Source organism: Callorhinus ursinus, unplaced genomic scaffold (genome assembly GCF_003265705.2).
Source record: "Callorhinus ursinus isolate GAN/ISIS: 27379988/994484 unplaced genomic scaffold, GSC_fseal_2.0 scaffold115, whole genome shotgun sequence".
In the NCBI taxonomy this organism is placed as follows: domain Eukaryota; kingdom Metazoa; phylum Chordata; class Mammalia; order Carnivora; family Otariidae; genus Callorhinus; species Callorhinus ursinus.
In genome coordinates this window covers 706,568-729,507 of record NW_027397177.1, presented here as the reverse complement: position 1 = coordinate 729,507, position 22,940 = coordinate 706,568, and the positions used below count along the sequence as shown (strand labels likewise).

At 51.7% G+C, this 22,940-nt stretch overlaps 1 protein-coding gene across 2 annotated transcripts in view; it reads left to right on the top strand.

Moving 5' to 3' along the window:
- GNB1L (G protein subunit beta 1 like) overlaps positions 1 to 22,739 on the top strand; it is a 66,616-nt gene extending 43,877 nt beyond the window's left edge. For both annotated transcript variants that reach the window (XM_025858000.2, XM_025858003.2), the window contains exons 6-7: positions 717 to 932; positions 15,609 to 22,739. In XM_025858000.2, the coding sequence (XP_025713785.1) occupies positions 717 to 932; positions 15,609 to 15,926 (534 nt within the window). In that variant the 3' untranslated portion in view covers positions 15,927 to 22,739. The remainder of the gene's footprint in view (positions 1 to 716; positions 933 to 15,608) is intronic.
- Positions 22,740 to 22,940: the final 201 nt, after the last annotated feature.

Below are 22,940 nucleotides of genomic sequence, written 5' to 3'. Positions count from 1 at the left end.
ATCCCTGTCTTGGAGCCTGGGCACCAAGCACGGGGCTGCCGCTCTCAGTGCCGGGGTGACACGGAATCCCGCGGTGCTCCCCTGGAGTGGTTGCCGAGGCTAGATAAACGAGGCGTCTGTCCCGGGTGCGGAGCCCTCTGACCCGCATCCTCATTCATCACAATAACTCAGGGCCGGCAGAGCTCGGCTCACACCAGTCAGCGCCCTGGCGACTCACCAGGCCTGGGGGGGTGGGGGGCTTCCGCGGCGACGTTGACAAAGCACAGAAAGTTCATTTTTCATGGAGATGGAGCTCGCGATTTCCTTTGGCTGGCAGTTCTAGACAGGTGACCGGCCTCACGAAGGGGTGGCCGCAAGTCTCAGCCTGCAGAAAGGAGGCAGGAAGCAGCAGCAGCACCCGGCCGGGCTGGTGAGCAGCGGCATGGCAGTGTGAGGCGGGGGGCCGCGCAGGCTGACCTCGGGCTCCGTGGCCTCCAGTCTCAGTCCTCGGAGCGCCCCAGCACTGGCCCATGCCAGCCCGGTGCCACTGGTGTCCACTGTCGGGGGGCATGCAGAGCCTCTGAATTGTTAACTGCCGTGCAGGGAGCACGGCGAATAGCTCCCTGGCTGGGCCACCCCCAAGGCCCGGTGGGAGAGGCCGCCCCTCTCTGGAGCCCCTTCTTCCCCCAAAACCTACCAGGAGCCTTCGGGAGCTGACTGCTGTGCTGTCCCCGCAGGCCGACTCCAGTCCCCGCCCACTCCTCCTGGCTGGCTATGAGGACGGATCGGTGGCCCTGTGGGACGTCTCTGAGCGGAAGGTGTGCAGCCGCGTCGCCTGCCACCCGGAGCCCGTCATGGGCTTTGACTTTGACTCCCAGAAGGCCAGGGGCGTCTCGGGCTCCGCGGAGAAGGCGCTGGCTGTCTGGAGCCTGGATGAGCAGCAGGCCCTGCAGGTCAGTGCGCCAGACCCGAGGTGTCATTTATCCTGCTTTGCACTAACAGTCTGATAGGCTGAAACAATATTTAGGCATGAAGAGGAGTTGTTGCAGATCCCTGGCTAATTAATCACTGCAAGGCGGGGTGCAGGCCAGCCTGTCCGCGGGGCCGGTGCAGGAAGAAGGGGGCGTGGGCGTTTGTGAACCGTTCACATGGTTTGGGTTTCTCTCAGACCTCGGGTTAACAGCAGTCACGTCTTGTCCATCTAGAGAAAAGGCATGTAGAGTCCAGGAGTAGGCAAGTCCATTTGCAAAAACTCAGAGGAATTCGGTCAGTAAGGAACTGATTAATCAACAAAAACCAACCCAGTGTGGAGAAATCCACGGAGTCACGCCCCCAGGGCAGTCTGCAGGCCAACCCCAGGAAAGTGGTTCCTCTCTGCTCACCACAGTAGGGAAGGGGTGTGAGGCCTCTGGCTGGAGCGGGGTGTTGCTGGAAACCTTCCCATGAGGTCTCAGTGGACTTTCCCTTCCCACATGGCTCGTGGAGCACTTGGGGCCAGGTCTGGGCCTGTGGCTGGTGCTCAGCATGCAGTGGCCCAGCCTGTACCCTCGGCCCTGTTTTGAACTTGGGGAGTAAAGTTGCGGGGGGGAGCCTCCTGTCCAGGCCTCACACTAGGGCAGGTCCCTGGGGGGCTGCAGGTCACAGGGGATGAGACAGACGTGTGATGCCTCTTGGCCCCCAGAGGGTGGCCTGGGTGCACTCTGGTGTCTTGGGGTGGCCGAGGAGTCCCTATTAGCCAGGAAGCCTTGGGAGGCTGAGACTTGGCCACTTGACTAGCGAGTGGAAGTTGCATGGGAGGGCAGTGCTGTAAACCTGGGTCTGGTGGGGGAACAGGGCCCCGGTTGGGAAATGTGTGGCCCTCAGGGAGACTGCCAGCAGAAGCAGCAGAGGCTTGGCACTTGGCCTCACCTGGAGTGCTGGAGGGCAGGAGTGCCCTTCTCTGCAGGAGTTGCGGTGGAGAAGGCATCTCCCCACGCCGGGTGGTAAAGCCTTGCCTACTAGCCTGGCAAGCCTGCCTCACCCCACATTTGCCCAGCCTGGACCCTCACAGCCAGAGGAAGAAGCCCTGGGCAGGCACCACCAAGCCCCTGAGGCATATGGGTTGGAGAGGGGAAGGGCGGGCCCCTGGGGAAAATCAGGGCATGCTGTGGTGCCTAGCAGGCATCACACATCCTGGGTGCCACCCCGGGGTGGGGCCTCACCACCCGGTCATCCCGAAAGAGGGACAGAGTGAGGACAGCTGGGGCAGGGGTCTCACGTGGCGGGTGAGGAGTCCTGGGGAAGACGGAGGCTGAGAAGGAGCCAGGCGGCAGGGTGCTGGAGGGAATGGTGACGGACTTGGAGGCCCAGAGACGGACACAGCTCAGGCGGAGGGAGACCTGGGAGGGGGCCCTTTCATGTTGAAGCTGGAGTTGGGACTGGCATCCTAAAAAGAAGGATCCTGTCTGAGAACAAAGGTGAAAGCCAGAGCAAGTGGCCAGCGTCAGCAGGGCAGAACTGCCTACTGTCCTGGTGTGAGGCTGCCAGGTGTCTCTCCAGGTGGGATCTGAGCAGGAACCTGAGGGTGGGGAGCAGCCGGCCAGAGCCCAGCAAGAGAGGGAAAGTGGATCACAGGTGACATTTGGGGATAGGGTACACATTTATGCTTCCTTAGCATTGCTCCTCCCCAGCAGATCAGCTTGTGCCAGTACATGGCTGACTACAGTAAAGCCAACTACCCATCTGTCCTTCTGTCCTTCTTTTGTCTTAGAGAGCCCATGGAGGCCCCAGGGGAAGGGGGGTTAGCCAGGCTTCCAAATGAGGCCAGGCCTGGCTGTGGCGGAGCAGAGCTTCTCATGCCTCTGTCCCAGCGGAAGGGTCTCAAGGCCTTGGAATGGTAGACCTGAGTGGGGATGGGAGTGAATGTCGTCATGATGGCTGTCATCTTTAAGACTGGGGCAGAGCCAGTCTGGTAATGGGTCTTCATGTCCTCACCAGAGGAGGGCACCTCACTGGTGTCAAGCCCAGCCAGGTAGGCCTTGGAGGCTCTTGCACCCCTCCTTCCTGCTCCTCGAGTCTGGTGGGGACCAGGCAGGGCCTCCACCTTCCCACTGTGGGGTCCAGTGCTCCATCCTGCCATGGCTTGAATTTCATCAGCCTGACCTTGCAAAAGGCTGAAGACTCGGGTGGCTTCCCTGAGAACCCCACCCTGGACTGCAGTACCCCCAGGGGTACCGGGCGCTCTTGAATATTGTGGAGAGGACCCTGGAAGGGTCCCCTCCTGCTGACCTGGCCCAGATCTGCCTGCTCTCTGCTGGCTTGTTCGGGAAACAGCTGCTGGAACTTAAGACTTAAATTTATGGGGCATTTTCCAGTCCAGAGATGAACTTTTACTGTACTGATGAACTGAAAAGTTAAAGCACAGAGGATTATTAATGAATTTGAAAGTTAAAGCAGAAGGGGAGCCAGGCATTGTGGAGTGGACGTGGTGGTTACGTGATGGTGTTATGCCGGGCTTGGGGCCCCACTCAGCAGTGCACATCAAAGCAGGAGGACAGTGTTCCTCCCGCTGAGTGCGGCCACTGAGAACGGCTGCATGTCAGGTTCAGAGTTGGCCCCAGAGGCCCTGGAGATTTTCAGGTTGTGACGCGCAAGGCCTCTGAGAAGGAAGTATCAGGGGCCGGCGCCCACTGGCATCCACAGGCATCCTCGCCCTGAGGCCCCCGGTGCACCACACTGGCCCTCCGACGTGGCCGCCCGCCCTGGCCCTCGAGCCACGTGGGCACAGATGTGCCTCACCTCGCAGCCTGCTGCTGGAGTCTCTAATGAGCCCAAATCAATCTCTCCCGGGCGGGCGCTGGGAGCAGAGACGCAGATGAGGTTTCCCGCAGCAGAGCGTGGGTAATGGGAACCAGATGGCGGCCGCGCCGCGTGCACATTCCTGGCACCTGAGGTCATGTGCTGTGAGAGCCACTAGTGGCCAGGGATCCCTCCCAGAGGGTCCTTATCCAGGATGGGTGCGGCCAGGGGCCATGGCAGTGACTGGGAGCCTGCGGCCCCCCTCCTCAGAACACCGTGGCCTCGGGGGCACATGGCAATGCTGGGCCACTCACTTGCCTTCCAGAGGTGGCTTTCCCTCCAGCCTCCAGGGGATTGGGCCTTGGCTGTCGTCAGACACAGGTGGTGTGCAGACCTGCTCCTTCCTCCCACACTTGGGCAGGGCCCATGGCCTTGAAGCAGGGCCTGATTTACGGCCAGCAGTATTTTTAGGCCTTTAAGTAATATTGAGGCCCCCCACCCCAGCCAGCCTGGGCTGGGAGTCGGACCAACCACGCTTCCCTGAGTTGCGCCCACGGCTGGTTGGCCAGGCGTCCCCTTGTCTCGCTGTGTGTCTGCTGCCCTCTTTCTCCCAGGCCCCACCCTCTAAAGGGTCAGTAGCAGGACCTGTGGACAGGTAGGAAAGAGACTACAGGGCCCCGAGACCAAGCAAATTGTGGACACAGCTCAACCCCCCGTATGCGTCTCAGGAACACAGCAGAACAAGCAAGGCTCTGGGCCACTGTGACCATGAACAGATGCTGTAGTCCCTCCTCCTCCTTGGGAATACAAGCCTAGGACAGGGACAGGCCTCTTTGGGTTTAGGTCCCCATCAAAGCTTCTGTTGCTGCTTCTCTTCATTCCGGCCAGCGGAGCCTGCTTCGTGCCTTTGCTTCGGGACCAGAGTCACTCCTGCCCCTGTGGGCAGCAATGGGCATCTTAGCCCCTCCCAGGGGGTGACACTGGTGTGGAAGGCGTTCTGTGCCCTGGACTCACTTCCAGTATGTGAGGACCATGGTTCAGGGGCCACTATGGAAATTCACATTCCTCTTCCACTTGCCTTGGGTTCTCGGTGATCATCAGCAGAGAGCAGACTGGAAAGCAGCCCTTTTCTCCCTGTTAACAAATCCACATAAAGATGGAACATGAAGGAGGTGACCCTGAAGCAGGGCCCCACATGGGTTCCAGGGAATCCATGGCTCCGAGCCCAGGGGTCCCCTGGTGACCCCTGGGCTTGGGGCAAAGTCCACAGAAGAGAAAAGGAGGGACGGTGATGGTCATCAGTCCTCATTCCCAGCCCCCCTGATCTGGTCCATGAGAATGGAGAGGGGTTCAGGCAGGTGCACACCCTTACATGAGAGCACATGCACAGTGGCCTCGCCTCCCACACTCCTTCTCCAGCGTGTGCCACTTGGTGGCCTGAGCATCATGGTCCACCAATTGGTAGAGCCAGGCACTGGCCAGAGCCCTGGAAGAGTAGGAGGGGGTCCCTGACCATGAGATGCGGGGTGGGTGTGGAGGTGCCTGGGTGGGTCGCTGCGGGGCTGCCCAAGTGCTGATTGCACTGGCCAGGAACCCAGGCCATGCCTCACGGAGGCAGGGGCTGTAGCGGGCCTCCTGCACATGCTACAGGTTGGACACCGTGCAAGTTTGCTGCCAGGTTTTGGTCTCATCATATTTTGCTGTCTCATCATATTAGATCCTCCTTCTACTCCTAGTGGGGAAAGAATCTGGATCATGAATAGGCGTTGAACTGTCAGACTCATGGCTTTCATTCTCAAATCAGTTAATTTAATGAACTGCATTTTTTGGTTTTTATGATATCAAACAACCATGTAGTCTTTTTTTTTTTTTTAAGATTTTTTTTATTTATTTGAGAGGGGGAATGAGATAGAGAGAGAGCATGAGAGGGGAAAGGGTCAGAGGGAGAAGCAGACTTCCTGCCGAGCAGGGAGCCCGATGTGGGACTCGATCCCGGGACTCCAGGATCATGACCTGAGCCAAAGGCAGTCGCTTAACCAACTGAGCCACCCAGGTGCCCCAAACAACCATGTAGTCTTAAAATAAGCTGTCACAGAGCTTGTCCATTTCCGTGTGGTGGGGCTCAGTCGGAGTCGTTCAGAGCCATTGGTCTGTCTCTCAATAAACTAAGCTGCACCCCCTCCCCTGTTACCCCACTCTGTTTATGGTGTTGGGGTATTGGGCACCCAGAACTGAGGCAGGCATCCCCTCCTCTCCTGATCTCTGGATAAGCTGGCAGGGGTCTGTTTTGTGAGTGGCCATGGTTGCTCTTTCCCCCTGGGGCAGGTGTTTCCTCTGCAAGGAAGGCTTGATTTTCTTCTTGGACTGATTTAGGTTTCTTGATTTTTTTTTTTTTTTTTTTTTTGTAAGTTGCCTTTTTCTAAGAATTTCTCTCTGGGCATAAAAACCTTCAAGGTATTTTCATACTACCCTTTTTTAGTTGTTTGAAATGATTGTGTAGACTCTGCTGTATTTACAAAACTGTCCCATTTTTATCCCCAATCTTACCTTTGTTGATCTTTAAAAATCTTTTTCTATCGTTAAGAGTCTCTTACGGTTTGAAAGAGAAAAAAGAAAAGAGGGGAAAAAAATCCTTTTCTGTTTTATCATTTCTGCTCTGATCTTTCCCTTCCTTCCTCCCATGTTCTCTGGGCTTGGTCCACTGCTCTGACTTGAACTGGATACGGCGCCCACTTGTTCTCCGCCAACCGCCCCCCCCCCCCCAGCAGCAGCTGCAGCCTGGTCTTCAGCCCTCTAGCTGCATCCCACTTTGGGACATGTCACCATCTTCATTCTGGGGGGACCCGGTTTTTGTTTGTTCTCTGACTGCTGAGCTGATCAGAGTGTTTTTATGTTTCCAAATGTTTGATTTTTTTTCTCCCCAGTTTTTTTTTTTTCATTTTTGGGAATTTCTAACTCAATGCCGTTGTGGTCGGAGAATAAGGTCTGAATGATATCAGCTCTTTGAAATGTGGAGGCCAGTCCAGTTGACATAAGTATTCCACATGTGTGTGGGAAGGAAGTGCTCGTTGCTGGGTGCATGGCTCTACCTGCACGCGCTCGGGCAGCTGTGGGGGCCGTGCAGTCCCAACACCGTGTGTGTGACTGGGCGCCTTGGGAAGGGGCGGGGAGAGCCTGGTGCCGAGGCACATTTTGGCAACTTCTTCTGCATCCTGTGTGTTCTTGCCTCTGCATTTTGAAGCTGGCTTAGGAACATACAGGTTTAGAATGGTCATCTTCCTGGGGAATTGAACCTTTATACTTTAGTGACTCTCGTTACCCCTGAGAAAGATTTTTGCCTACAAGCCTATTTTGCCAACTATTAATATGGTTCATGCCAGCTTTCTTCTGATTGATTATACTACTACTTTTTATAGCTTTAAAAAAAAAAAAATCTTTTGCCTTCAGCTTGTCTTCAGGCATGGGTATCTCACAGAGCTGGTTTTGCACACGGAGTGCATCTCATCACTGCCCTTTTGTACCGTGGCTGTTGCCCGGGCATTCTTACTCCTCAGGCACTCCTTCCAGAAGCTGAAAAGGCCGCCCGTTAGGGAACATCAAGTGGGGGCCTCCGAGAGTGTGAGTCTGAACGTTGATGGTGCCCACAGTTCTAGGTGCTTCTCTGGGTTTGTCCTGGCCCTCCAATGGGCTGTGGGGGAGCCAGCTCCCAGCCAACTCACCAGCCTGTGTGGGTCTGGCCACAAATTTTGATTTCTGTGTCTTCATTTTTATTCAGTTCAAAATACTTGCTATTTTCCCTGACGATTTCTTCTTTGATCCAGTTGTTTCTTAGAAGTAAATTATTTAATTTTCAAATATTTGTTGATTTTGTAGATATCTTTAATCTAGCTTAATTCTGCTGTCAGTGAAGGAACCTGCACAATGTCAGCCTTTAGATATTTATTGAAGCTTGTGTTTGGCCCAGCACATGCTACATTACATCTTGGTGAATACGTGTGTTACGCAGTTGTTGGGCGGAGTGTGCCATCAGCGCAACCTTGGTCAAGGTGGTTGGTACCATTCACGTCTTCCATATCCCTACCAATCTTTTCATCCAGTTTTTTGCCCGTTACTGAGCGAGGTCTTTGAATCTTTGAGTGTGGTCGTGAATGTGCCTATTTCCCCCTTTCTGTCTGTTTTGCTTCATGAATTTTGAAGCGCTGTCATTATGCGCATTTAAGGTGGTGACCACATCCTGCCGAATGGTCATCATGAAATATTCCTCTGTAGCTCCTGTCACGTCTTTTTTTTTTTATTGTAGTAATTTAATTTTTTTTAATTGAAGGGTAGTTGACACACAATGAATGTTACATCAGTTTCAGGTGTAACACATCCTTTGTCTTGGGGTCAGCTTGGTCTGACGCTAATACAGCAGTGCCAAGTTTCTCAGGTTTCCTCTTTTTGGGGCATGTCTCCCTTATTTTCAACCTATGTCCATCTCTTTATATTTAAAAAGCATCTTTGGCAGTCTTGCTTTTTAATCCTTTCTGACAATCTCTGCCTTCTAATTGGAGCACTTAGTCTGTTTGCACTTAATATAATTATTGATGTGCCTGGCATTACGTCTGCCATCTTGATATTGGTTTCCCACTTGTCACTTCTGTTTTTGACCCTCTTGTACTCCTTTCCTGCCTTTTTGTATGTTAATCAAATATGCATTTTTTAGTTTTCCATTTTATTTCCTCTCTTGGTTTCTTTGATATAGCTCTTGTCATTTTCTTCTGAGTGGCTACTTGCAGGCTCACGGTACACATCATCGACGTACCCAGCCCTACTCAGTCAGTGGTTGCCACACCGCTCCCCCCAAAGTGTGTCATAACTCCATGCTAGAAGGATTCCATTTACCACCCTCCCATCCTTTCTCCAGCTGCTGTTATACATTTTACTTCTACACACCTTATAAATTTTACAATGTTATTGGTTTTGCATTAAATTATCAGTTGTTAAACCTGAGATCAAAACCTGAGCTGAAATCGAGAACCAGATGCTTAACCGACTAAGGCACCCAAGCACCCTCAGATTTTTTTTTTATACATGAGGAATAGTACTATAAATGCATTTTCTCTTCCTTAAGATTTTGTTAATATTTTCTTTTCTCTAGCTTATTGTAAGAATATGCAGTATATAATACCTGCAGCATACAAAATACGTGTTAACTGTTCATGTTATCAGTAAGGCTTCCAGTCAATAGTAGGCTATTGGTAGTTTTGGGGGAATCAGAAGTGATAAATGGATTTTCAACTGCATGGGGAGTCAGCACCCCTAACCTGCGTGTTGTTCAACTAGAGTTTATATTTACCCATCTGTTACCATTTCGGGTGCTCTTCCTATAGATCCGAGTTTCTGTCTGGTTTTATTTCCCTTTATCTGGAAGAATACCCTTTAGCATTTCTTGAAGTGTAGTTCTTCTGGGAAAAGATTCCTTAGCTTCTGTTTATGAACAATGTCTATTTCACCCTCTTTTTAAAAAAGAATCTAGGGATGATGGTTTTGTTTTCCTTCATGTACTTTAAAGGTGTTGTTCCATTGTCATCTGGTGTCCATAGTTTCGAATGAGAATTCATCGTATCTTATCATTATTCCCAGACACACCATGTGTCTCACTCCATGGTGGCTTTCAAGGTTTTGTTCATCTGTAGTTTTCAGTAGTCCGACTCTCCTGGAACCTCCATAAGTTAGACAGTTGGATATCATTCCATACTCCCTGAGGCTCTGTTCCATTTTCTTCAATCATGTTCTTCTCTCTGTTTTTCGGGTTGAATAATGTCTATTGATATGTCCTCTAGTTTGCTGACTTTTTTTAAATGATTTACAGTCTGCCATTAAGCCTATCCTACAAGTTTTTCATTTCAGTTACCGAACTGCTCAGTTCTACATTTTCTATTGTGGTTCTTTTTTTTTTTTTTTTTTTTTTTTTTACGATTTTATTTATTTATTTGAGAGAGAGAGAGAGAACACGAGTAGGGTGAGGGGCAGAGGGAGAAGCAGGCTCCCCAACTGAGCATGGAGCCCAATGCGGGCTCAATCCTGGGACTCCAGGATCATGACCTGAGCTGAAGAGAGATGCTTAACCGACTGGGCCACCCGGGTGCCCCTCTTCTTTTTTTTTTTTTCAAATAAAAGACTATTTTTTTAGAACAGTTTTAGGTTCACAGCAAAATTGAGAGGAAGGTACAGACATATCCCACATGCCCCTTGCCCCTACCCCACATGTACACAGCCTCCCCCATTATCGAGGGCCCACCAGAGTGGGACAACTGGTACACCAGGCAGATCTACACTGAAACATTATCACCCAGAGTCTACAGTTCACAGTAAGTTCACTCTTGGTGGTGTGTATTCTGTGGGTTTGGACAAAGGTATAATGACATATATCCACCATTATAATATCACACACAGTGTTTTCACTGCCCTAAAAATCCTCTGTGCTCTGCCCAGTCATTCCTCCTCTAGCACTGACCCTTGACAACTACTGATTTTTTTTTGCTGTCTCTATGGTTTGGTTTTGCCTTTTCCAGAACGTCATATGGCTGGAATCATACAGTACGTTGCCTTTTTGGATTGGCTTCTTTCAGTGAGTAATACACATTTAAGGTTCTTCTGTGTCTTTTATAGTTTGATGGCTCATTTCTTTTTAGCACTAAATAATATTCCGTTGTCTGGATGCATCACAGTTATTATTTATCCATTCACCTATTAAAACACATCTTGGTTGCTTCCAAGTTTTGGCAATTACGAATAAAGCTGCTATAAATACGGATGTACAATATTTTGGGGGGAGGGTGGAAAGGGAGAAGAGAGAATCTTAAGCAGGTTCCACACCCAGCACAGAGACTGACGTGGGGCTTGAGATCATGAACTGAGCTGAAAGCAAGGGTCAGATGCTTAACTGACTGAGCCATCCAGGCACCCCACAGTTTTTTGTATAGATAGAAATTTTCATCTCCTTTGGGTAAATACCAAAGCATGCAATTTCTAGAACACATGGCAAGAGTATGTTTAGTTTTGTTAAGATACCACCAGGCTGTCTTCCAAAGTGGCTATAGGGTGTTGCATTCCCGCCAGCAGTGAATAGAGTTCCTGTGGCTCCACATCCTTGCCAGCATTTGGTATTATCAGTGTTCTGGACTTTGGCCATTCTAACAAGTGTATAGTGGGTATCTGTTTTTTTCTTTATTATTATTATTGAAGTATAGTTGACATATAGTATTATCTTAGTATTGTTCTAATTTGCATTTCCCTGATAACATATGACAGAAGCACTTTTCATGTGCTTACCTGCCGTGTGTTGATCTTCTTTGGTCAAGTGTGTGTTAAGGTCTTTTGCTCATTTTTTAATGAGGTCATTTGTTTTCTTACTCTTGAGTTTTAAGAGTTCTTTGTACATTTTGGTTAATAGTCCTTTACCAGATGTGTCTTCTGCAAATATTTTCTCCTGTTCTGTGGCTTGTCTTTTCATTCTCTTGCCAGTGTCTTTCACAGAGCAGAAAATTTTAATTTTAGTGAAGTTTAGCTTATCAATTCTTTCTTTCATGGATCGTGCCTTTGGTGTTGTGTCTGAAATGTCATTGCTGGGCACTTAAGTGGCTCAGTCAGTTAAGCATCTGCCTTCAGCTCAGGTCATGACCCCAGGGTCCTGGGATCGAGTCCTGCATCAGGCTCCCTGCTCAGTGGGGAGTCTGCTTCTCCCTCTGCCCCTCCCACTGCTCCTGCTCACATGTATGATCTCTCTCACAAAAGTAAATAAAATCTTTAAAAAAAACTTAAAAAAACTAAATTAAATGCCATTGCCAAGCCCAGAGTCATCTAGGTTTTTGTCTGGTGTTATCTTTTTATGATTTTTATAGTGTTGTGTTTTATATTCAGGTCTGTGATTCATTTTGAGTTATTTTTGTGAATTAGAGGTGTGAGGTCTTTGTCTAGATTCATATTTTTGCACGTGGATGTCCAATTTTTCCAGCACTGCTTGATAAAAAGAGTATCTTTTCCTTCGTTATGTTTCCTTTGCTCCTTTGTCAAAGATGAGTTGCCTCTATTTATGTGGGTCTATTTCTGGGCTATCTATGCTGTTTCTTTGATCTGTCTCTTCTTTCATCAATACCATACTGTCTTGACCACTATAGTTTCATAGTAGGTCCTGAAGTCAGGTGGCATCAGGCCTTGGACTTTGTTCTTCTCCTCTAACATAATATGTTGGCTGTTCTGGGTTGGTTCTTTTTTATAATCTCCATTTTTCTGCTAGTAATTCCTGTCTGTTCACTCATCAGGGAAGTTGTTTTTTATAATTATTTGAATGCGTTTTCTTTCATTTTTTTTTTGAGCATACTTAAATAGCTGCTTTAAAGTTTTTGTCTGATATGTTCAACATCTGTGCCATTCTGGGCCAGTTTCTGTTTACTGCTTTTTTCCCAGTTGACTATGGATCCTATATTCCTGCTTCTTTGCATGTCTAATAATTTTTTTGTTTGTGTGCTCAACATTTTAAGTGATACGTGATGGAGACTGAGAATTCTAATCTTTTGCTCTGAAGAATATTTACTTTTGTTCTTGCAGGCAGTTAGTTCAGTTACTGGCTGTTCACCTTGAACTTGTGGAGGCTTGGCTTTATGCTCTGTCAGGGCAGATACGTGGAAAGCCCAGGGTCCTTCCCAGGCTCATCTAATGTGGTAGAACTCACCTTCTGAACTCTGCCTCTCCTTCAGACCATGTAGAGCTCCATCTCTAGCATTGTTGCAGTAGGTCCAGGGTAGGCCCTATCCGCAGGTGTGATCCTTATTCCTTGCAAGACCATTGTGACATCTCACCTGGTGTTGGGTTGTCAGGTGGTGTTTGTGTTTGGGCTGGCTGGACCCCAGATCATGGTTGATCTCCCCTATCTGTTCCATCTAACCCTGCTATAGTCACTGTCTGGTAAACCTCATGTGGTGTCCTGAGCATGCACAGCCCAGCCCTCACACAAGGACTGATGGGGAGCCCAGACGCGGCCTTCAGGCCCTCCCCCAGTTAACCTCCATGCTGCTCGCTCACCCCACAGATGCAGCTGCCCTAGCTGCCCCCACGCTCTGATCTCTGCCTCCTCAGCTTCATGTGGCCTCTAGGCACCACCTAGATTTCGTGGCTGGGACATTTCCCTGGGCAGATTGCTGCCAGAGTGTTTGGGAGGCTCCCCTCATCAGCTGCCCCTCCCCACCTGTTGTCCACTGCCTGCCCAGACATGGTTGCTTGGTATCTTTTGTCCAGTTTGATGGTTGTTTATAGCATGAGGACTGGTCTGGTACCAGTTACTCCATCATAGCCACAGTCCTATTGTTCTCGCTTCGTGAATGACACACCCATTTATCTCTAGAACAGACAGTCATAGCTCTTCATTGCGAATTGTACCCTTTATCATTGCTAAGTATGGTACATAGTCTGTCTTCATGCTTTTTCCTCTGAATTCAGTGTTTCCTATTACTGACACTGGACCCCTGTTTCTCTTGTCTACACTCTCCTGGTATATCTTTGCCAATCATTCTTTCAGTGTCTCTCTTACACATAGCACAGATTTGGATTTAACTTTGGAACCTAATTTTAAATCTGTTGAGGATATTTTTATGGAGAAATACAAGAGCAAATACTAGGAAAACATGGCACCTAGTGTCAGGGACGGGGAAGGAAGTCATGTTGTTTTTGTCATTACTTACAGTGGATTGTCAGATAATCTCTCAGGTATGAGGTTGGCTATTGTATCTTGGGCCCGAAATGACAAAAGATGAGCAAATCAGTGAATTTAACAAACATCCTATCTCTCTCACTATCCCCCCATATTTCAGTTAGTTACATAACTGGTTCTAGAGCCATAATCCATGTATTGTTTTAGGTCTAATCCTACTGGTAAGTAGATTCCTTGCTTTCTGCCAGATGATCTGCTAAAGTTCCCTGGTTATCTCTTATGAGACTGGAGTTAATCTTCCAGTCCTTCAAGAAGAGCTTATGGGAGCAAATTCTTTAAGTTCTTACATGTTCAAAAATGCTTGTCTATTGTTTTTATACTTGAGCAGCAGTTTGGCTGGATATAAAATGCTTGGACCATGTCTTTCTTCGCCTCTACTGTCTGCTGACACAGATGTGGCTGTGGAACATTTTGAGGACAGCCTAACTTACCTCACAATTGACATGATCTTTTTGCCTGACCACCAAAAGGACTTTTTAAGCTGTTAAGTCCAGTGATTTTCCTAAGGTGTACCTTAACGTTGACCATCCTATACCCTGTCTTTGGATCTGGATCATAAGGCTTCAATTTTTCTAAAAATTAAAATTGATTTTCTAAATCACTGAATGTTAGAGCACCTCTGCCTGTCTTCCATGTCTGCTGTTTTCTCTCCAATCCATTGTAACTCTTTGTTTCCCTTTCACTTCGCTCACTTTGTATCATTCCTGCTCTTACTGTCTTGTTCCAGTCTCCTTCTGCCATTTCCCATTCCCCTCCATTTCTTTGAGGTCTTCCTTCCTTTTCTTTCCTGTGCTCTGTCAGTTCAGTTCTCCTCCTCTGTGTTTTGCTACTTCAGGTTCTTGTTTTATAGAGGAAACTGCTTCATGAGTTTTGTTTTATTAAATTATGGCAAAAAATCCTTGGGGACAATTTCTGTTTGCTTCCAAGGAATGTTGGCCTTTCTGTGTTTCTTCCTTTTCCCTTGTGTTATCTTAGCAGAAATGAGTGATTATTAACCAAGACTACCATGGCGCCATTAGGAAGTGAATTAGGAGAAAAGGGTGTGCTGGTAAGGGACAGCAAAGGCAACTTCAGGGCAATAAGAGCTCATGGTGCACAGGCCTAAGCCAAACACAGGATCAGTAGAAGGAAGTGGCTACTGTGTATTGTCACAATGATGGCAAATGACAAAGTGCCTTTGTCATTTAGTGTGTGGGGACAGAGATGCCAGATTGCAATGCATGAGACAGTGCCGTGTAACCATGAATAGCTGTGACCACAAAGACAGCTCTGATTCCTTACCTGCTGCAGGAGGCATGTGTTGGTGAGGGGTCATCACCCAGCACTGACTGTGGGAGTGCTCTGCCTCCAGAAAGAGGTTGGCTGCCAGTGTCTCCATGCAGATAGAACACACCTGTGCAACTCCTTGTTTTGTTTTGCCTGCCCTTCTCCCAGAACCAAGCTAGGGACTAAGGTTTCGGCCATGGCCAGTGTGGCAGGCTCTGCAGGTGCTCCTGCAGGTTGCACCTTCGGTGTTGTCCCCCACTGGTCGTGCCTGCACCCACTGCCCCCCCCCACTTGGTGGCCCTTCAACCCTCTCGTTGAAGATGGACTTCGCATCTCTCATCCTCCTCATGCTGTGGGTGGGTGTGAGGTTTCCCCAGAAGGGGAAACATGCAGACTTTATGCTGCTATCAAGCTGGAGATGCATCTTGCGTGGATGCTAGAGTGCAGTGTATTTCCATGGTGAGGGGCCCCAGGACCCAGCCCACTGAGGTCTTTCCTGAGGGCCTGATAGGCAGAGAAACAGAGCAGCCCCTGAGTTGCTCCCAGACCTTGTGTAGGGGAGCAGCTCTGCGGGACCTCAGAGGCTCTCTGAGAGAGGGGCCTAAGTCTTCTGTTATAACCCAAGGGCTCGGCCAAGGGCAGCGGTCAGGCTGCTCCCCTCAGCAGCTCTGTGCCTGGCTCCTGGGAGGTAGGGGGTAGAGTTTGCAGGAGCATACAACCGTCTTGGCGGCCAACATTTCCCATCTTGTTCTGGCTGCCAGACTGGGGCTGTCCAGGGGTGGGAGCCCCTGGGACGGGTCTAAGAAGCCACCTCATGGTTCTCTTGATCTTATAGGTGTGCAGAACTCACGAACTCACCAATCCTGGGATCGCTGATGTCAAGATCCGGCCAGACCGCAAGATCCTGGCCACTGCGGGCTGGGACCATCGTGTCCGTGTGTTTCACTGGTGGACAATGAAGCCACTGGCCGTGCTGTCCTTCCACAGTGCCACCATCCACTCTGTGGCCTTTGCCACTGATGGCTTGCTGGCCGCAGGGTCTGGGGATCAGCGCATTAGCATCTGGTCGCTCTACCCGATCCGCAGCGATGCATCCACTCCCTCGTTGGGACACGCAGAGGGCAGGGAGGTGGGCACCCAGGCTTTGGCCTGACCGAGGCATGTGGAAACCGTGCATCGGGACCCTTGAGGACAGCCAGTTGTGGTTCTCCTCCTCCAGTTACAAGAGGAGCTTGGTCCATGGAGTCTTCGTTTTCTGCACAAGGCTTGTGTTTCCTTTTGCGAAATACAGCATCTGTATGACAGTGACTCTGCAGTTCACAAAGAGTAACTGGGCCAGACACCTGAGCAGCTACAGCCCAAGTGAGAGGCCAACCTGGGGCTCCTTTACAATAAACCTCTAGATGCAAACCCGTGGGCTCAAGGTAGAGATTCTCCGAGGTGATACCCTGGATTCCCCGTTAGGGTCAGCTCCGAGAGCTCTCCTCAGACCTTCCACTGGGCAGGGCAGTTGACCCCTGTCCAGTGGGGGACACCAGATGTGGCCCCCAGGTCCTGCTGCCTCTGTGTGGCTCCTCACCCCAAGGATGACCAGGAGCTCCTGATGCTCAGGGCTGAAGCCAGAACCCGTATAAAGAAGTGAGCAGACCCCTCAAGGGAGCAAGGCAGGAGAAGGGCGGGCTGTGGATGACGGCAAAGGCAAGGAGAGCTCATGGTTCGGGACCAGGCCAAGCGCCCTGAATCCATGGGAGGAAGTGCCCCAAAGAGAGGAAGACCAAAGACGGCAAGGTGCCATCTTCGGGGTGGAAAGCATAGCAGAATTAAGTGTAGCTGACACAGCCACCAACAGCACAGAGCCAACAGTGTGCACACAGGGCAACTGGGAATGAGCAGCCAAAGCAACGAGTGTGTCTGGAGTCTCCTTCCATGCATGGCTGGGCCCAGCCGTCAGGGCATCTTTTAAAGCTGGGCTGTTGACTGGGAAGGAATGGGACCCTGGAAATTGGGGTGGGGGCTGTGGGCAGTCATTGTGCAAGCTGGGGGCCTCAAGCCCCTTTGTTCCACTGCCATTTTTTGCCAGAAGAGCCCCTTCGGTCTCTGCCTGAAGAGGTCAGTCCTCCTTTACTTGAAGGATCCGGAATGGCTCCCCCCCTGGGGCAGGGTCCTTGTGGGACACTCAGGACCACCTCCCCCCAACCCCAGCTTTGTTTATAACTAGACTCAGGCCCTAGGAGGCCCCAAAGGGTGAGGTACAAAGTGTGGCCCATGATGAGGTGGCTACGCTCCAGAAGAACTTCGTGCAGATAGAAATCTGGAGAACACGTGTGGGATCCAGGTGGCAGGAATATGAAATGCATCAGGCCAGATCCATGGAAACAGGGCCACTAACAGAGGGTCTGGACTTGTTGCAGCCCGAGGAGTTAGAAAGGGCCCCCAGGTGCGGTTGCTTGGTTGAAACATGGACCACAAGGCAGGTTTGCTGAGTACGGTTGAAATGCCAGAACCCCCTCAGTGTACTGCAGAGGGGGTGACCCGAGGGTTTGGGGAGATTGGGGTACTCGAGGGGACTTAACACATGAGAGCTGCTTACCCTCCATAAGAGGGGCCGAGCCTTTTCCCAAGACCTTGAGGAATACGTCCACAAGGGGAGCCGAGCATCCTTGGAGAGCTCTGTGGTTTCTCTTCTCTGCACGTCAGTTGGAGCCACCCCCACAGAGCAAGGTTCTCTAAAGGCAGCGGAGTCACTGAATCTCAAGAGTGGCAAAGCCTAGTAGTGACATTTAACTGTCCACTGTGTGGTTGTGTGGTGGGCAGCCTCAGCCACCAGCAGCCAGACTGGCAGAGATGTGGGCATGGTGCCCTTGGGGCCCTGGAAGTGGAGCTGACAGGCAGCCAGATTGAGTCTAGCTTGGTCTGCTTGAGCGGAAGCATTCTGGATCGAGCAGACAGATGTCTGACCCGGGCCACCGAAATAGATTCACAAACCTCCAGTCAGCGCCCCAGGCCCCTTAAGGAAAGACCCCACTACACTGCCAACAATGTATACTGCTGGCCTTCTGCCCAGCCTCCCCAGGGACCTATGGCCACTCCCTAAGGGACTGGATACCATTGGAGCTCATGGAAGGCCCATCCTGGGGACTGGCCTACCCATATGGGCCCTGTTGGACAGAGGGGCTGGCAAGTGTCCTCTAACACCTCTGGGAGGGACCACGCTGGCCCCCGAGTATCCCGTAGCCACGTCACTAGATGGGGGACGCATCCAGAAGGATTTCCACATGATGAATATCAGAAGGAGAGGCTCTGTTTGGGCTGCAGGCACTCGAACCTCATAGATGTGAGGAAAACTGCCAAGTAAACCACACTCGGGGTACTCCTCACAGGGAGGCTGTCAGGTCAGAGACAATGGAGAGTGGCCTCACCAAGCCACCGCCTTGCATGGCTCCCACAAGAGGCCACATGCTGAGGGTGTTCTCCTAGAACACAGCTGTATATGCCTGTGTCACCAAGATTCTTGGTGACTCCTTCCTTCAGTAGAACCACCGTATTTACAAAAACAGCCATAGACGTGTGCGTTCCAGACAAAGGGACAGGGTACTGCAAGTCAGCATGAGGTTTATTAAACCCAGAGATGCTTCCAGAATGTCTGAGGTGAGCTGTGTGTGTCGGCTGCCAGTGCCTTACCCCTGGAGATGGTAGAGGTGTTGGCAGACGCGGACCCAGAGTCCATACATGGGCCTCACTCTCCTGTAAAGGCATGAGCAGAGGTGCATAGAAGATCACAGGCAACTGACCCCTTACAGAGGTCACGTGCTGGTGAGCAGGGTCCCAGGGACATCTTGTGGCTGAATCTTGGTGTACGAGGGCCAAATTCGTCTGTCAGAGCCCTGCTAGTCCTGTGTGCCTGATGGGGCCATGTGGATAAGGCAAGCAGTTGCCAAGTTCACCCAGGCCTTATGGATGTTGTGTGGGAAGACTGGTGGCCAGGACTTTTGTCCACTCAGCTGAGCCACCTGGAACCCCAGTGGTACCAACTCTACTGGAAACACTGGTGTCTGAACCAGTGGGGCCCTCCTCTGTGCCCCCTGTGGGGCCCACAGTTTGGTACAACACGGCCTCTGCATCCACAGGATCTGGGGCATTAGCAAATCACCACAGACCTGACCAGTCTCAAACTCCCCTGTACACCTGGGCCCCGCTCCAACACCCAGCCTGGGGGGGATACTTCATGTTTGCAAAGCCTCAGATGGTCCTTGTCATATTCCTAGGGCTGAGTCGTTCCTCAGACCTGACCCAGTATTGGGGGGCTGGCTGTGCCACGGGACTCAGGTGTACAGGGGCACTGCCATCTTCCAACAGCTGTGAGATCCCCTTGCTGGAAGGGCTCAAGCTGATCTCCCTGAGCATCCTCCGGTAGGCTGCAGAGTGGCCACAGTGCATCCCTGCGGCTCTCCCACAGGACAAGCGGGTGCTCTACAAGGAGGAGCCTCTGTGTGGATCCAAGTTTGCCCTTCACCAGAAGGATGCATGCGCTCTCATGGTCAGTCCCTTTGATGTTAACTTAGGGCCCTGAATGTTCTGGGAATGCCTTTTTTTCCTTTGCATGGGTGCTCATAGTGGCTTTATTCATAATAGTGCCAAACTAGAAACAACCCAAATGTGTTGACAGATGAATGGACAGAGAAGCAAACTGTGTGGTGCATCCATACGGTGTAGTCCCACCAGCCATGGAGAGGAGCCTGGATGGACCCTGAGGAACTGGGGTAGGGAGACAGCGTCCAAGCATCTCAGGCCGCATGCCCATGTGCCTTCATGTCAGATGCTTTCAGCAAGACCCTCCCCGGCCCAGCCCTCCTCCGCACACCCAGCCACATCTGGCCGTGGCAGCCGGGTGGCTTGGCGAAATCAGCCCTGTGATTTTCTGCCCAGTTCCTAAGTGCCTTTCCCAGCTACCTAACGCTGTTCACTGAGCAACGTTTTTCAGGACTTATACCCAAGTGCCGTTTCATTCAGGAGCCACTTGAATTTAGCACAGTCCACAATGGCCAAACCGTGGTGATTCTGACATCAGTATTACCCAGGACGACGAGGAAGGCTGTGGCTCAGGTGCCCAGGGGGCGGGAGACCCGAGGTTCCCCAGGTGAGTGAGGGGGGTTCCGCTGGCCAAGCGTCGCTCATCAGGTGTCCTCAGGCGTCCTCCCCCTCAGCAAGCCGCTTTCTGGTCCAGCCCATCCACCGAGAGAGGCTCACCAGTCTCTCGAAGAAGTCTTCATTAATACTCTCTTAAGAGAGGCTGCTCACAACCAGAGAAAACTCTCCCGGACTAGCGATGGAATCAGCGTGCAGTTCTGGCTCTGGTCAATATGTTCTGCTGTTCTGTCCTATTAGAAGAGCTTCCATGGGTTAGGAGCGCGGGCGCGGTGTGGCCAGGGCCTCTGGTTGGAGCCTCACAGGCTGTAGTTAGGTGTCAGTGGGGTGGGCACCTCTTCCAGTCCTCCTGGTTGTTAGCAGAATCCAGAGCCTTAGCTCCTGGAGGCTGCCCAGCCTCTTCACAGCCAGCAGGAGTGGCCTTGGGGTATTCTGTGTGGTGACTTCATCGCCCTGGGTGGGATCTGGATGTTCTACCGGGGAGACAAAAGCATCCCCGGTCACCACCTCCGGGGCGAAGGGTGCCTCTCATCAGCAGGACAGACAGGGCTGCGGCAGGGCCCACCTCCAGGCCACCTCCCCTGAAGGGCAAGCGGCTGTGCCATCCTGACCAGCCAGCCCAGGCAAGTGAGTGGCCCAGCGTGTGCCTGCCTCAGGAGCCTTCTGCTGATCCTCTTCCAGACCCATGGTAACCCTGCAAGGCCGGTCCCACAGTCATGCCCACCCGGCACGTGGGCAGGTGGACAGCGCTTACCCAGCACCCACTGCGGGCCGGGGTCCCTCTCGGACAAGCAGGAGGCTCGTGGCAGACCAGGCCGCGACCAGGCCGATGCGGTCCCCGGACATTGAGAATTCACCACCTTTGCCTGTGCTCTCTGACTTTCAGCGGTGGGACAACGTCGGACAGCCATGGGCTTGGGAAATACACAAAGCAGCCTCCGCGTGTGGCAGGGGGCGAGCCTGGGGAGCTGGACGAGGCACTCAGACACTGAGGATTAGCTGAGGAAGGGGGAACCTCGCTGTGCTCGCCCGGCAGGGTGGCTTTGTGCTGACGTGCAGTGCGTGTCTTCACGCTCCTGAGTGAGTGATGTTCAATCAGGTGTTACCCACCTGCGTCTGTGCCAAGAAGCCACAGAACACCCTCTGCACAAAAGGACTGTTTGCACAAAGAAAAAACATTCCTTCAGGGGGTTCTTTAGAAACGCTTGATACTCAACTAGCTATAACTTCATGGGAAAGCCTGGTGTCAAAGACGAGCTGGCACAGACGAAAACCTTCCAGAACTGAGCTTGCCGTGCACCTGTGCTTCGGGGCGGGCAAGCCGTCGCTGCCCCAGCCCGCAGCTCGGGGGGCAGGGGGTGCTGTTGGTGCGTTGGTGCTGCGGCCGCCCCAAGTCCGGCACACTCCATCTCTCCTGCAGCACCGCTGTGCTCGCTCCTGCCTGGACTCAGCCTCCCGGGCCAAGGTCTCCAGCTCGCCCAGGAGCTCCGTTGGGAGCCAGGTGGGAGGGAAGCCCCTGGGCCGGACAGAGCTGAGCAAGATGCTGAGAGCCACGCAGCGGCTGTGAGGGGGGCAGACATACACCCAACGCGCCAGAGACGTGCCCACCAGGTACAGGACTGTCAGTTCTACAGAGGAAGTCCTAAACCTGTGCTTAGGGAATCCCTGCGGGGAAACATTCGAGCGAGAGAGCCACAGACCGGAGGAAGTAGGGCATACCCGTACCGTGGGCTAAGCTGAGAGAAGGTGCTCAGGGCCTTCAGATGAAATGCTTCTGCCTCCATGCCTGCCAGGAGGGGGCCTAGAGCTGCTCCACCTGTCCACCCAGCACCCGACGTGGGCTCTCAGATCTTGGAGCAGGGTTAAGAATGTACATCCTGTGGGCCACAGACAGACACCCTTGGGCCACAGTGTCTGGGACCTCGGGCCCACAGAGCCACAAGTATTCATGTGCGTTGGCCCCTGCTTCCGTGGCATGGGGCAGACGTGGGGAATCTTGCTACTGCGACAAAACCAAGAGGCGTTCAGAGGTGCCAAGAGCCGCACTAAAGGCCAAGGGGCCTCCCACACGGGCCTGGAATGCGTCAGGCAGCAAGATGACAGTCACCGTCGTCTGTTCAAACGGGCAAGATTCCGATGGGCCAAGAAGTCTCATTGACACTCGGACAAGAGAAGTTAACATGAAGTAGGCCAGCAAGTATTGTAGTAGTGAAGTAGTCCAAGCATGCCTGAAGATTGCTATAGGTTGAATGTCTGTGTCCCCCCACAAATTCATAGGTTGAAACCTAACCTCCCGGGTGATGGTACTAGGATGGGGCCTTGAGGAGGTGCTTAGGTCATGGGGTGGAGCCTTTGTGAATGGGATCAGTGCCTTATACAGGAGACCCCAGAGGGCGACCCCTGCCCTTCTGCCACGTGAGGACCGAAGAATCGGGCTCTCGCCAGACTCTGGCTCTGCCTTGATCTTGGACTTCTAGTCTCCAGAACAGTGAGAAACGAATTTCTGTTATTTATAAGCCACCCAGTCTGTGGTATTTTGTTGTAGCCGACTGAATGGACTGAGACAAGATGATATATTTTTATTGTTTATTTGTAAGATGTGGAATGTTAAGGGGGCACCTGGGTGGCTCAGTGGGTTAAGCGTCTGACTCGATCTCGACTCAAGCCATGATCTCAGGGTTGTGAGATCGAACCCTGCATCGGGCTCTGCGCTGGGCATGGGGCTTGCTTAAGATTCTCTCTCTCCCTCTCCCTTTCCTCCTCTCCGCCTCTAAAAGATAAAATAAAATAAAATAAAAGACGTGGAATGTTAAGAAATCAAGTCATTTGGTTTCATCCTGTTGCAATAATCTGTTGCTGCGTTAATAAGCCGGTCCAAACTCAGCAGTGTACAGTATGTATGTGGCATCCAAGGGTCAGCAGGTTGGGAAGCTTGGTGGGGCGGTGGAGCCTGGGGAGGGCTGGGCACAGGGAGCACTGTCGACGGGAGCACCTTTGCATGGCTTCTCAGCATGGCGGTCTC